This window comes from Neolamprologus multifasciatus, chromosome 6, assembly GCF_963576455.1.
Source record: "Neolamprologus multifasciatus chromosome 6, fNeoMul1.2, whole genome shotgun sequence".
Taxonomy (NCBI): domain Eukaryota; kingdom Metazoa; phylum Chordata; class Actinopteri; order Cichliformes; family Cichlidae; genus Neolamprologus; species Neolamprologus multifasciatus.
In genome coordinates, this window is record NC_140444.1 from 1,678,628 (window position 1) to 1,694,500 (window position 15,873).

At 46.0% G+C, this 15,873-nt stretch overlaps 1 protein-coding gene across 9 annotated transcripts in view; it reads left to right on the forward strand.

Annotated features, from left to right (window-relative positions):
• The window catches only part of sh3pxd2aa (SH3 and PX domains 2Aa), a 116,436-nt gene that overhangs the window by 52,574 nt on the left and 47,989 nt on the right, over nt 1–15,873 (forward strand). For 6 of the 9 annotated variants that reach the window (XM_085161988.1, XM_085161989.1, XM_085161992.1 and 3 more), the window contains exon 6: nt 10,942–10,967. The exons of 2 other annotated variants lie outside the window; for them this stretch is intronic. In XM_085161988.1, coding sequence (XP_085018114.1) covers nt 10,942–10,967 — 26 coding nt within the window. Of the gene's footprint in view, nt 1–7,700; nt 9,092–9,531; nt 10,968–15,873 lie in introns of those variants that run through there. One more of the 9 variants, XM_085161996.1, reaches the window with a different exon arrangement.

The following is a 15,873-nucleotide window of genomic DNA, read 5'->3' on the forward strand; positions in this document are numbered from 1 at the left end:
TCACCCCGATGCGGCGTCTGACTCACGAGCACTCGCACACTTACTCGCTGGGCGCTGTCAGCCTGGGGAGGGAGCTTCCTACCGTAATAGCTGACTGCACGAGAGTGTGATGAATAGAGCGGGCCGCGGCAGCTGAAGCTACCGTGGCGATGAAATGTGTGCACTTTATCATTTCCTGGAAAATGAGGAAGGAGTGCAGGAAAGGAAAGAGGAAAGGGGGATCTCCCTCGGGGGGAGGAGGAGAGCAGGTCAGGAAGGAGGAAGGAGGGACGTTATGGATCCGGTCGTGACGTCTTATTCTTTATCGGTCCTTCATAAAAGCTCGTTGCCTTAACTGTAGTCGGTGTGCTGAGACTGTGATCTGATTAGAAAAGGAGCCGCATGCCTGGCAGGGCGGCGCAGGAACCAGCGCCATCGATCAAAGCTCCAAAAAGAGCGGAGACCCCGAGCGAAGCCCACCGTCACACTGTCCGTGTGTGAGCGTCTAAGCAACGTCGACCCCTGTCTGCAGAGGAGCGTACTGCAGCGCGGTCACAAGCGTGACTCTGAGCTGATGTCACTCTCCTGCAATCGTCAGCTGCTCCTTTTTGAAGTCCGGCAGCCTTCATAATAAATGAAGTTTTAATGGAGCTGTAGTTGGATCGCTGCTCTTCTTCTTTGTTTGCTTTTTGATGCGTCGAAATGCCCTGAAAGAAAACCGCAAAAATGTTTCTCTCCTGTGATGCAAAAGCCTGATATCAAAGCAGAGGCTTTGTCTTTGGAGCTTTTATGTCTGCAACACATCATTTTTACAACTACACACGTTTTTCACACACAGGCAACGTCTTAACTCCTCCAAACATCAGACTGACGCCTCTGCTCTGGTTTCCAGTCTGTGTGCTAACGATGCTAAATGATGATTGCTGAGGTAGAATATTAACCCTTTAAGACCTACCATAGAACCAAGTCCGCCAGAGCTTATATTATATTTTTACATGCTGTGGAGCCATTTTTGGGAGCATTTCAAGTTGATATACATCAATACAACCATTACAGTCTAAATTATAATAATATGTCTGTATTAAGTGCATAGTAATTACATAAATTGCAAAAAAGTGCAATAAACTACAAAAAAATTGAAAATTGTTTTTGTTTTTTTAACATATATTTCTAGTTAGAGAAATTTAAGAGGCTTATCCCTCAAAACTGTAAATACAAAAAAGTTGCACAAAATAGTTTCCCACCACAGGAAATTTATTTTGAGTGTCTTCATAGTTTTATTTTTGAAATACACCAATTTTGATATACTGCAGGAAAAATTCAAATTTGCAAAAAAGCAGCATATGCATCAAAATAAACTATTTCCAGCAGTGCAATATGAGTCCTAAGCATCCCAGAAACCACACAGAAAGTCAGAAAGTCAAAGATAACTTTTAAAAACACCAGTATAGGCTCATGAGGCCCTGATGGTAAAATCTACATTTCTGCAAAAATGACGTCACTTCCGGTTTCGGGCAGGTCATGGCGGACATGCAAAAGTTCGCGCTGACGTCTATTCCAACGTAGGAAGTGTTACAAACAGCTGATCAGATCGGCAAAGCGTGTTTCTGGAATATTATGTTTTTGTTGCTGCAAGTGCTTTTTATGCAGTTTTTGCAAAACTATATGTGGAAGGAAACTGTGACCGAGGACAAGCTGATGGCATAAGATGTAAGTACAACTCCTCCGGTTTCATATGCAAAAATAATTATTGTGCTAGCTCACGTGGTTGCAGAGCTACCGGGATTTAAAAATAGTTACGCAAAACAGAGCGTGCTGCTCCGACTGGTTTTAAAGGGTTAAAGAAAATCAGATTTTTCTTCATGTGACAGGAAAGTTTTTGCACTACAGCTCAGCTCAGAGTCATGAAGAACAGAAGAGTCCACCTGAGGAGCCCTGACGCTGTAGATCGTGGCGGTTTGAGCGCCGGCAGGGCTGACCAACTGTCTGCCAGCTATAATCCAGTTTTGACATCCTTTCCTGGCGCCTTAACGCCCACTCACATCCTGGGCCAATCACATGATAGGGTGGGGCTAGGTCTCACGATGGGTTCACCTGAAACCCTGGCTGATTGTGACCCACAATCCCCTGTTTTCACACCTTGGCTCATGTGATTAGGTAGAGGATCAATAGGAGGCCCATGACCCTCTTGGGGGAACACTTAGAGCTGAAGAAGCTTTTCTTTCCAAGCTCATTAGACTAGGATGACCTGGATGACTGAGAACCTTCACGGACATCTTCAAGCATTAACAGCTCATTCTGCTGATATAAGAACAATACTGTTTGTACCTGACACAGTGGGGGTGTCCACCTCAGAGGCCTCGCTGTGAGTTCAAACACCTTCAGCGGAGCTAACGCGAGCATTCAGGAGTCTAAGTGTTTAAATGTGTGAGCGGTCTTTAGGACAGTAATCTCAGAGTCGTTCACTACTCCCTAAAAAGTGGCCACACGGTGGCGTACTCTGCATCACAAACCACCCGGTGGAGCCCACGCCTCCTCAGGCTTCATGTCTAAACGTATCGAGCTCTGGCCTCGTAGCCGAGCCTCTCTCTGTGTGAGATATATTTCCACCGTGTGGAATTTCTCGGCCGACCAAAGCTTCCTGCCCTCCTCTCCGTCTGTTTTCCCCTTTTTTCTGAGACATATTTTATTCCCTCTTCTCTTACTTGGCGTTTTTTCCCGCAGATCTTGCATTTTTATCGAGTCGATTTGCATGGCCGTGGGCAGCGATTTGTTCTATCTGTCGGGGCTCACGGTTGGTAATCGTATAACTATCAGCTTAAATGGCGAATCCGTCCTCTGCGGACCATAACGTTGACAAATCACTCTGTTATTATGCGCATGCTGTATTTGAGCCACGGTGAAGGCATCGTATAGGCCGCGGTGACGCTGTCATCGATCATCGCGCCCCTCACAGCCCTCTCTGTGAATACCAATAGGCTTTGACCTTGGCTTGTGTCTGGCGGGGAAGAGATGCTGCAAGATTATCAGATTATTGCTGGATAAGGCATGAACTCGTGCGATTGGTCAGTTTTTGGGCTCCCAACAGGGGGCTGCTTAAGAGGCAGCGTTACCCCTGGTGATGGGGCTCGTTGGGAATAGTTGTGGGCGATGACGTGTTGGTGTAACCCAGGAGGCCTCACATCGTGGTTCACGCCATGTTAATGACATCCTTCTTTTATTGAGGTCAGCGGGGTTAAAGGTCAGGCTCTGTCCCCTCAGAGGAACGCTCCGTTCAGCTCATCTCCAGATTAAAATGATTCTGCATTTAAGCCTAAATCACAAAGAGTTGAAGGTGAAGGCTACGAGGCCGAGTCCGAGCAGCTCGATGTTCCTGTGACGACCCCTGACCTCTGACCCTAACCTGCACAATCCAGGTCATGATTTCTGAGCTCGCTGCTGAGGCTGTGAGCGCTGAATTGCTCTGCAGAGCGTGTTGAGGGATTTTTAAGATGAACCTCAGGCTGAAACACTGACCTCGAGTCTCATATTTCATTCACTCGTTCATTTTTCTTTCACTCCTCACCTGCTGCTGCTTTTATCATCTATTATTAGATGGTAACGTTACAGGACAAAATCAAACATGAGATGGTGCCAACTTGGAAAAAATGATGGAAAATTCATCGACGGATAATAAAAGAAACACTTTTGAGTAAATGATTTCGCTATTTTCCCGATCAGTCACTGAGAAGCGTGCGGTGGAGACGATCAGGAGAAACCAAACTGACTGCTCGAGCCTTCAGCTGCCTGCTCCATCTCTTCTCTGCTCGCCAAGTGTGACGGCGCTCCCGCGCACAAAGCGGTTAATTGATTCCTCCAAACCCATCTGGACAGCTAATGCCCAGAGTGAGCCGCAGTCTTGTTGTGGCCCCGAGAGTAATGAGGGGGTCCTCGGGGGGCTTAGAGTAGGCGGGCTCACGGGCGGGAGGTTGGAGCTGAGGTCTGGATTTGACGAGGCTTAGAGATGACCTCGGCGGGGAGGGAAGCAGCGAGAGGCTAAGGCGGTAATCTGGGGAAGTGCTTATTCACTGGTGGTGCAGGGCGGCCTAGCAGGAGGCCAATGAGAATCATTAAGTAGCGTCCATTATGCTAATAGTGTAAACACATCGATTAGCCCTCTATCTGCCTGCCCCACTCATACGCTCGAATTAGGAAATCCGTCGTTTTTCATCCACTAAAAAGTTTCTTTTGTAAACCGAAGCTGCTGAAAATCAAACAGCAGCTTTAGGACGAGACTTACAAGCAGATACCAGGCGCCTGTGACCTCTGACCTCACTGCGCTGGAGCTGCTTGTACGTGTAATTCCTTTCATAACACGAGGTCACGGTGCTAAAGATGTAGCATTTGTTTAGCTCCGTTTTCTTTAACGCCCTGAAACCAGCCTGTTGTTGAGACTTCGAGGGGAAAAATCGAATATTCAGCAAATCTTTCACCCTGGACTGAAGCTCTCAGTCAGCTGACCGCGTGCCACACGCCATCTGTTTCGTTTCAGTCGATGCTGAGCGCTCAAAGCTCTGGAAATGATAAGAAGTTCTCTGACGTGCTCGCGCTGTCCTGTGATGTTTTCGTTCTCTCTCTGCTTACCTTTCACGCAGAACGCCGTCATTTATTTCGACTGTCGTGAAAACACCGCCGCTATCGAAACATCCATTTTTAATGACGCACGACTGATCGCCGTGAACATCTGCGCGCTCAATGATCTGTCATCACAGGTAGTTTGTTACAGAATCTCAAACAAAAGCTCATCAACAACCTCTGAACTCTGTCGCAGGGACCAGATGAGCATTTTCTCCCAGCACTGCTTCCACACATGACCTCTGACCTCCTGCTTCCTCCTCTCACCTCCAGTAGATGTGAGTAGAGAGCTGGCTGCTCCAGGGAGTGTTTGATTTCAGCCCCGGGACTCTGGTCACTGGCTAAACTCTGGAGCTTGTGTTTCTGTTCTCTCAGCTTCTCTTCGTGCTCTTCCCCTCGTTTGTGTAACGCTTTACAGATGCCTCCAGATCCAAACCTCGATAAATAAAGCTAAACTAGGCAGCAGCGCTCCCGCTGGCACGTCCTGGTTTAGCCAAAACGACTGCAGACTCTCTCTCTTCACAGTAGTTTATGCTGTAATTAACTGCTCTGTGTCAGTATTGCTGTAATGTGCCTGTTGAGCTGCTTCATGCAGGTCTGAAAGCTCACACATGATACAAGCTCACCTTTATTTATGAACAGATGTGCTGTTAGTTACTCTGTTAGGATCTGATGGTGTAAGAGACTTGTGCAAACGTCTGCAGCTGCACCAGGACTCACTCACGTTCAGCTTCTCTCCTGACTGGAACTTGTTGTGAGCGTTTCGAGGTTGTATTTGCCTTTCAAACCGTGCACAGCGTGAATAGCTTAACAGGCTCCCAGGGAGCTCGCTAAAGCAAAGTGCTTTTCATTCTGCTGCGGTTTTCCTCGAGGAAAAACCCTCCTTCGCTGGCCCCGTCCTCACCTCCTTGATAAGTTACAACCAGACATTTCCAGGTCTCACACTTGCACCTATTGTGCTGCCACTCGGTGGAGATCGTTTACCGTTAGCTTGTTCAATTAACCCAGCAGGCATCCAGCATGTGGCTGATGGAAAGGTGATGCTTTTACATACTGGGTCGTTTGGATTTGGCCTTTTCAGTACAAAGGGAGACTTGTTAATCTAACCCTGACTCCAAACCGGTTAAAAACATTTAACGTCCAACCCTGCATCAGACATTTACGTTCTCACATGCACCTCTGTTGAGTAACGTCCAGAGAAGTGCATGGCTGCATGGCTGCAGTGCATGTGTGATGTAAGACTTGGTAATAAAAATAAAGGTTATTTTAAACCGCTGCAGATTAGGTGGCTAAAAGAAGAGCACCGTGCATATGGAAATGTGAACACGGCAGTTACCATTCCCTGGAAATGTAAAACATTCCCTCGCCTAACCACCCCAACAGAGGATATCGGCATCTTTCAAAGCCGCGATGGAAAATGCTGAGTGAAAAGGGCAAACGTCTTGGCAGATATCCTGGCTCGGTTATTCCGAGGCATACTTTCCACTCAGACCCATCCAGACACTAACTGGTTGGCCACTGGCAGAAATTATATCCGCTCGCTGTGTTTTAGAGGTCGTGTGTCCCGTGTAGCCCGAGATGGATGGGATGAGATGAGGGGTCAAGTCCTTGCTCACTCTGTGTCCCACTTTGGTGACAATGAAGCATATTCTGGTTGCTAGCACGCAGCGATCTTGGTGGAGATAAAGGCTTTATTCATGTGCTGCGGGCGGGCACAAAGAGGCAGATACAGCTCATCAGATCACAGGGGGCTGGAGGAAGGGATGGAGAGGAGAGGGCGCAGTGACACGAAGAATCGGGAACTGCTGCTTCAACCAGGCGTTTGTGCCTGATGTGTCCAGCCGGGACCTGAGTGCAGCTGAGATGGTGCTCATTAACCTCGTGCAGTGACGGGCATCGTCTCCACCGCCGGCCACCCTGCCCCAGGCTGCTTCTGCCCTCGTCAGTGTAATCAGCCGTCCTACGTGACCAGATGAAGCCCCTCATTAATGAAGTGTCACAGGCACCGCCCACGCCACCTGTCCAAGTAAAGGACATCTCAGAGCTGCAGCTCAACCTGAGATCGTTCATTTGTGTGTGCATACATGTAAAGACCACACATGTGCCTACATAACATACTGGGGCCAAAATCTGCACCAGCTGAGCGCCGTATACTGGTCGATACTGGAACATGGTCCAGTGCAGTGACGTTATGACTTCAAGACTTATGGAGTTCCACAGGGTTCGGTGCTAGGACCAATTCCGTTTACATTATACATGCTTCCCCTAGGCAGCATCATTAGAAGACATAGCATACATTTTCACTGCTATGCAGATGACACCTAGCTCTATCTGTCCATGAAGCCAGATAACACACACCAATTAGTTAAACTGCAGGAATGTCTTAAAGACATAAAGACTTGGATGGCCACTAACTTTCTGCTTCTTAACTCAGATAAAACTGAGGTCATTGTACTCGGCGCTGAAAAGCTTAGAAATATGGTATCTAACCAGATTCTTACTCTGGATGGCATTACCTTGGCCTCCAGTAACACTGTGAGGGACCTTGGAGTCATTTTTGACCAGGATATGTCCTTCAACGCACATATTAAACAAATATGTAAGACTGCGTTCTTCCATTTGCGCAACATCTCTAAAATTAGAAATATCCTGTCTCAGAGTGACGCTGAAAAACTAGTTCATGCATTTATTACTTCCAGGCTGGACTACTGCAATTCATTATTATCAGGATGTCCAAAAAACTCACTGAAAAGCCTTCAGTTAATCCAAAATGCTGCAGCAAGAGTACTGACAGGGACTAGAAAGAGAGAGCATATTTCTCCTGTTTTGGCTTCCCTTCATTGGCTTCCTGTTAAATCCAGAATTGAATTCAAAATCCTGCTCCTCACATACAAGGTCTTAAATAATCAGGCCCCATCTTATCTCAATGACCTTGTAGTACCATATCACCCTATTAGAGCACTTCGCTCCCGCTCTGCAGGCCTACTTGTTGTTCCTAGAGTATTTAAAAGTAGAATGGGAGGCAGAGCCTTCAGTTTTCAGGCCCCTCTTCTGTGGAACCAGCTTCCAGTTTGGATTCAGGAGACAGACACTATCTCTACTTTTAAGATTAGGCTTAAAACCTTCCTTTTTGCTAAAGCATATAGTTAGGGCTGGACCAGGTGACCCTGAATCCTCCCTTAGTTATGCTGCAATAGATGTAGGCTGCCGGGGGATTCCCATGATGCATTGAGTTTTTCCTTTCCAGTCACCTTTCTCACTCACTATGTATTAACAGACCTCTCTGTATTGAATCGTATCTGTTATTAATCTCTGTCTCTCTTCCACAGCATGTCTTTATCCTGTCTTCCTTCTCTCACCCCAACCGGTCGCAGCAGATGGCCGCCCCTCCCTGAGCCTGGTTCTGCCGGAGGTTTCTTCCTGTTAAAAGGGAGTTTTTCCTTCCCACTGTCGCCAAAGTGCTGCTCATAGGGGGTCATATGATTGTTGGGTTTTTCTCTGTATCTATGAAGCGCCTTGAGGCGACATTTGTTGTGATTTGGCGCTATATAAATAAAATTGAATTGAATTGAATTGAATTGAATTGAAGACTTCCTGAGCTGTAATCAAGGTTCAGCTGTGTGTCTGTGAACACAACGTGTTGTCACATAAGCAAACGTCGTCTCACCTGATGAGTGAAAACGCTGCTTTGAGTCACTGGTTTGGCACCAGTGGGGTTAACACCAGCTCTTGAGCAAGTTGGTCAAAACTTGGTGAGGCTTGGGCTACGTCCACACGTACCCGGGTATTTTTGAAAATGCACCTTTCGTCCACACGTAAACAGCGTTTTTGGTCACTGAAAACGGAGATTTTAAAAACTCCGGCCAGGGTGGATATTTTTGAAAACTCAGCTTTTGCATTTACGTGTGGACGAGAAAAATGGAGAAAACGCAGAAAACGCAGCGTCAAAGGTATGCGCCTTTTTTGGCGTCACACTGTGCGCCACGTTATTGTTTCGGTGAAATTAATTTCTACAACACTGTTACTGTTAATTGTCTCTGCAGTGTTTAAATGCTTACATATACACACACAGTTACTGTCCCTCCACACATACTACTCGGTTCTGCTTCTATGCCCCATCTTTGTTTACTTTTTCCCACCGAGGCTTCTAGACTTCTGATTGGCCAACATTTCTGCACGGTTAGGAATATAGCGCCACCTGCTGCTTTGGCATGTTCCTAGCAGCGTTTTCCTTCATTTCTGCCTTTACGTGTGGACGGGATTATTTTTTAAAACGAAAACGGAAAATCTCCGTTTTCAAAAATACCCATGTACGTGTGGACGTAGCCTTGGTTTGTAGGTGTCAGAGTTTTTATGGACAGAAGAAATGTGCTGGACATTAGCTGCTTACTAGAGAGCCTCACACGAGGTGCCTAAATCAGCCGTCTCCAACCCCCGAACCACAGACCGGAACCAAACGACTCCGGTCCGTGAGTTGTTTGGTACCGGGCTGTGAGTTGTTTGGTACCGGGCCGTGAGTTGTTTGGTACCGGGCTGTGAGTCGTTTGGTACCGGGCTGTGAGTTGTTTGGTACCGGGCTGTGAGTCGTTTGGTACCGGGCCGTGAGTTGTTTGGTACTGGGCTGTGAGTCGTTTGGTACCGGGCCGTGAGTTGTTTGGTACCGGGCTGTGAGTCGTTTGGTACCGGGCTGTGAGTCGTTTGGTACTGGGCTGTGAGTTGTTTGGTACCGGGCTGTGAGTCGTTTGGTACTGGGCTGTGAGTTGTATGGTACCGGGCTGTGAGTTGTTTGGTACTGGGCTGTGAGTTGTTTGGTACCGGGCTGTGAGTTGTTTGGTACCGGGCTGTGAGTCGTTTGGTACTGGGCTGTGAGTTGTTTGGTACCGGGCTGTGAGTTGTTTGGTACCGGGCTGTGAGTTGTTTGGTACCGGGCCGCCAGAGTTGATGCTCAGGTGTGAAGTTTATGGTTTTCAGGGTTTTTATCGTTAACTCTGTTTCCCCGGGTCTTTTCCCGTGTTGTAGTTGTGTCTTATTTTGAAAGAAATGTTTACAGGTTACCATAGCGACCAGAGAGCATTAAGGGTCAAAGAGGAGGATGTTACACAATTACACAGTGAATTTGTGTTTATATTATAGTTACAGAATATCACAGTTTCTGTTTCGGTCGTATCATTTATTTTGTTGTATTTATCCGCGACACCTTAAAGGCCGGTCCATGAAAATATTGTCTGACATTAAACTGTCGGTGGAGCAAAAAGGTTGGGGAGCGCTGATCTGCGTGATTAAACCTGCAACACAAATTGAAGAAACTTCTTAAAATTCCTTGAAGAGTTTCAAGGAAACTCAAAGTAAAGCACTTACTTACCAACGCTCCAAAAACACTCAAAGCATTGGTTACTGTCTGCTGCAGGCACTGCTAAGTTGTTTATGAAAGAATGAATGCATAAGTTTGTCTTTGTTCAGTCCTACTTTCATTCATTTAGCTCTTAAAATGCTTTTACTTTAATAACCCTGAGCGTGGTGAGGCCAGGCGCAGGTATAAGTCAGCTTCGTGGTTTTCTGTCAGCTGATACTTCAGCAGGTTTTACTGGGATTCGGCTCTTTGCTGCAGCACCATGCAGTAGATCTACTGCCTGTCTTTGATTTCCAGCTGTACTGTAGCAGGGATGACGTGGCTGAATCTGAGAGCAGACGAGGGTTTTATTTGTCCTCAGGAAAAGTTGGAATTCTAGCAAAAGAGAAAAAGAAGCCTGGGAGGAAGGAAGGAAGGAAAGGAGGGATGATAGGAAGCGTGGATGGACAGGTTTTTATCAGGTTTCTATAAATAGCTCATTCTGCCTTCATCTGTCTGTTTTCACCCAATCACCACGCTGCCTCAGTCTAAAAGTCGCTATTGATTAAGGACAGAAGCAGACGCTGCTCGCCGAACCTCGCATACGAATCTGTCGCTGCCGATTTATAGCTTAGGCTTGTCGCATAATCCCGTTAGAGTCCTTTAAGCAAGGCATCCTCAACTGATCCTCCTGCTTTGAAAAGTGGGGAGAGGTCTCCTCCTTCTCAGGGAGGATGAGGAGGAGGAGGATGGTGGTGCCGCTTTAGAGTCACATGACTGATTTGTGTCTGTTGCTGGGAGTGCAGGCAGCTGGCCAAAGTCGTCCCTCCCTCTCTCTCCATCCTTCGCTCTGTCTCGCTCTCTCTCGCCCTCGAACACACGCGTTCGTCGGTGCGCTGAAGCAGATTGCATGCGTGCGTCCGTGCATGAGCGCAGCCGCCAGCTTCTGCAGACACACATGTGGTGGCCCGAGCTGCCCCGTCACTAACCATGTCCCTCTTGTGTTGCTTCTCTCTCAGGGACTATGGCTCCAAGCGCAAGTCGGGTAAGTCCAACGTTTTTCTTCATAGCTCTTCCTAAAGTTGACTTTAACCTTCCTTCTCTTTCCACTTGTTGCTCCTTGACATCCACATCCAGGGGGGTGTGGTGGGGGGGTTGTGTCACATACGAGTCTTAAACAGGACTGTGGATTGTCTGCTGCTCATGTGATGTCAGTGTGTGGTTTGTAAACGAGCCCCGCTCTGTGCTTTGAGCTGGGTTCAAACAGCTGTCGGGTTGTTTCCTTCTGGCTGCAGACTTGCCTCACAGCCCAGGGTGCGGTTCAGAAATATCTAGTAGCTTTTTGGCGTGTCAGAATAAAGTCGTTAGAGATCTGATGTGATCAGAACGACTGATTGTTTCCCCGAGTCTTCAGTCGAAGTGGCAGGCAAAGCGTTCTGGGTGACACGCGTCTAGTTTGCTTAATAATTCAACATGAAGATGGAGGGATGTGTCTTTGTCAGCACAGGTGTGTCTGAAGGTGCAGAGATCAGCCTGATCATTGGCTGTCACACGTGGTTAACAGAGGTTAATAGCATTCAGTAATAAATGTTGTGGCAAAAACAGCAGAAAACAACCATCAACTGTAAAACTGTGACTGTGAACGCTCTTTAGCCTCATTAAGAAGGTATTAGCTGCAGAATAGCTGCTTAACAAAGGATTGGTACATGTGAGTCACTCATATATGGGAACCCTGCATGTTTAAGGCTTTAAAACCAGTCGGAGCCTGCACGCTCTGTTTTGCGTAACTACTTTTAAATCCCGGTAGCTCTGCAACCACGTGAGCTAGCGCAATAATATTTTTTGCATATGAAACTGGAGGAGTTGTACTTACATCTTATGCCATCAGCTTGTCCTCGGTCACAGTTTCCTTCCACATATAGCTTTGCAAAAACTGCATAAAAAGCACTTGCAGCAACAAAAACATAATATTCCAGAAACACGCTTTGCCGATCCGATCAGCTGTTCATAACACTTCCTAGGTTGGAATAGACGTCAACGCGAACTATCGCATGTCCGCCATGACCTGCCCGAAACCGGAAGTGGCGTCATTTTCGCGGAAATGTGTTTTTTACCATCAGGGCCTCATGAGCCTATACTGGTGTTTTTAAAAGTTATCTTTGACTTTATGACTTTCTGTGTCGTTTCTGGGATGCTTAGGACTCATATTGCACTGCTGGAAATAGTTTATTTTGATGCATATGCTGCTTTTTTTGCAAATTTGCATCATAATATTTATTTTCGTTTTTCCTGCAGTATATAAAAATTGGTGTATTTCAAAAATAAAACTATGAAGACACTCAAAATAAATTTCCTGTGGTGGGAAACTATTTTGTGCAACTTTTTTGTATTTACAGTTTTGAGGGATAAGCCTCTTAAATTTCTCTAACTAGAAATATATGTTAAAAAAACAAAAAGATTTTCAATTTTTTTGTAGTTTATTGCACTTTCTTGCAATTTATGTAATTACTATGCACTTAATGCAGACATATTATTAAAATTTAGACTGTAATGGTTGTATTGATGTATATCAACTTGAAATGCTCCCAAAAATGGCTCCACAGCATGTAAACATATAATATAAGCTCTGGCGGTCTTAAAGGGTTAAGGCTCGGTAGGCTGTAGAAATGCCTCCTTATGAATTATTGAAGGGAAAATGCAGGAAGTAGGCTGAGGATATGGGAGACTATGGTTCTCTTGGCCTACTTGATGTCTTGATTTTCAAGCAGCTTGAAGGTTGTGATAGGTGGTTTCCTCTGAGAAGAACACTCTGGCGAATGATCGTGAGTTTATTTTTGGCCTGACAGCACAGAGCTGAGAGACGGGTTATTATTCAGTTACGTCCACGTACCTCGCACTGATTTGATTTCTCGGAGGCTGATTGCTTCTGCGGAAAAGCAGCTTGTGATTCTTCACTGCAGGCTCTGAGGCAGGCGGCTCCTGTAACATCCGCGTCTGCCGACGTAGTCTTTGGGATGCTGCCCGGTTGGACGGCGCCCCACTGACCCACTCGTCTCTGCTGCAGCACGACCTCAAGTATCATGAAGTCAGTCAGTGTTGCAACAGGGTGTCTGAACTTCTACTTTAAATTTCAGAGAGATTACAAAACGTCTGAAACATTTCAGTAAGTGCAAAGTAAAGGAACAGTATCTGTTAACGAAGGCGCCACACTTCTTCTGTGGTTTGGTTCTGGCACAGACCTGGAAATGGCAGAACCAGATCGAGTCCTTATATACCAAACATGTCAGAGTTTACACGCAGAGGTGGGGAGTTACGCAAAGCTGTCGAGCGTTCAAACGTTCACTATCTGCTGTACGCACAGTCACAGCTTTTAGTCTCGCTGTTCATTCTTCTTCATGCTGAAAGTCATCATCGTCTGCTCCGTACTTCCTTGTTAAGTTTGAGGGGACGGTTCTGTTTAAACGTGACCATTAAAACTCATCACAGCTAACATCCAGCATGACCTTTAACCTTTCACATCCACACTGCCTGTTTGTGACTCACATGGCCTTTGAAATAATTTCACATTATTGATTTAATAATGAAGCTAACTGTTTTAGCGTCCATCGATAGCTCTGTGCCAAAACGTGGCTGCGTCCTCCTGAGGCCGATTACGACGAAGGCCGTCCCAGTTCAGAGACTCCAAATGCGTCCTCCTTTACCCCAGATTTGAAGGATGGGTCGGGTGTGTCCTTTGTAGCCCACCATATCCCAGAATTCATAGCGCGGCCCAGCCAATTCCAGTTTCCAACAATGGCAGCTACTCAGTTTAAATATTACTCTTATTAATGTTTCTGGGTCACAAAATAAACTTTTAAGATATTTTCAGGCGAGAATATAGCTGTGCAAACTTCTGTTTATCAAGACATCACATACTTGCAAAATTGGTCCAGTGTTTTCGGAGACGTCTGTTACCCACCAGCTCGATAGCTAGCCGGGAGTTCAAGGGTCACTCGAGCCGGCGATAACAGCAAACTCCCGGTACATCGGTTTAACTCAGGTTAAACGTAATATATAATAGATAGATAATTTGAAAATGTTATTGTTTGGCTTTTTTCAGTGTTTCATTTATTCCTGAGTAAATCAGTTTAAAGTTACAGTTTTCACACAGCTGATTCAGCAGAAGTGTCACGTGATCGAGGGTTTACTCCAGTGTCCTGTTAGCTTTTAGATAGCAAGGAGCAGACGGCCGAGTTTATTAAACTCCACCGAGACAGCGGTGACGCTAATCAGAAGGCTCGACCGTCCAGTTTCACGGCCCACGTAGACCGTGGAGGCCGAGTCCACAGGAGGATGCGGCCTAGTTGGGACACTGCTAATGTTAGCTTACTGTTAGCATTGTACTCCCGACTGCTGGCTAACAGTTTAAGATAAGATAACCTTTATTAGTCCCACACGTGGGAAATTTGTTTTGTCACAGCAGGAAGTGGACAGTGCAAAAGTTATGAAGCAAAAATTAGAATACAATAAGAATAAATACAGTACACAACTGTTCAGAATAGAATAAAATAAAATACTATATACAGTAGAATAAAATATAATAAAATATACAATAAGATAAAAATAGAATACAAATGCTATATACAACTGAGTAAAAATACAACGATGCCAACAGCTGTTTAACAGCTAGCCATACCTTCAGCTTAACACATTTCATTGATTATTAGCTAACAATATATTCATAGTATGAGTCGATACCTTTGGCTAATTCAATGCTTTACTTTTTGAACAACTGCTTATTTTATTATTATTATTAATCAAACGTGTTCAGCTGAGTTTTTTCTTCTCTGGTTTTTCATGTCTGACTCCTGCAGGCTGTTCGGCTCACTGAATGTCATATTGAACAAATCTCTGACCTGACTGTTCTCCACCAACACCAGGCGTCTGCAGTAACTCCTGTTTTCTGTCGTCTGCACTAATTAGCCTGATTAGGAAACCCTGGCTGTTGCTGTGCTGCGCAGACGACACGGACGATCTGCTGATGCTTTCAGTTTTCCAACAACACAGGACATAAAAATGAAGAACTAGTCCTTCATTTATTCCACAAACGAGACATGAAGCACAGCTTTGTGTTGGCAAAAGTAAAAATTGGTTTCTTATCATTGTTGTTTAATCGTTTATAAGATGAAAGAGAACAGCTGATCCCTGGTGACAGCTGCAGATGCTCGTCTGTGATGGAGGGTTTGTGCGACGTGAGGCTCACAGGAAACCAGTCTGAGTGCTGGTTATTATTCTCCGGCCTTCACATGGTGAAATCATAGGCAGGTTTAGTCTGTCGCCACATTATTGTGTTTGCTGTGTGCAGAGATGATGTTGGTTGCATCTGCCAACAGCCGTCCTCCTGTTAATTTGAAACAACCCGTTGGTGGCGGAGCATCCGTCACTTCCCCCGAATCAAAACGCTTTTCGCAAAAACACAAGATGTTTCTCACAACAGACGTAAACTGATTGTGTAATTACACAAATTCACAACAGATGAGATGGAAGTTGCGTCGCTTGTTTAGCGCACGATGAAGATCAGACGCCATAGACGTGATGAACAGTCAGCGGGTGTCGCTGACGCGGTCATTTGCAGGTCGCTCGGACATCAGGCGGACACGTGTGAGTTAAACATCGCGGCTCGTACTCCTCCATGTGGGCGGAGGAGGGGGGCGCAGCTGTGCGGCAGGAGCGTGTTTGTTTACGTGGCGCAAGAGATAAGATTTCAGACGTGACAGCGTACTGGTGTGTGTGTGTGTGTGTGTGTGTGTTACAAGCAGTGACTGCACAAAGTCATTGAACAGTTTTACAGTGTTGAGCAGTTTGCATGTAAACTGTCATCTCAGGCTGCTGTTGGCACATCAGGAGCTCCTCTGTCAGCGTACACACACACACACACGCACACACACACACACACACACACACACACACAC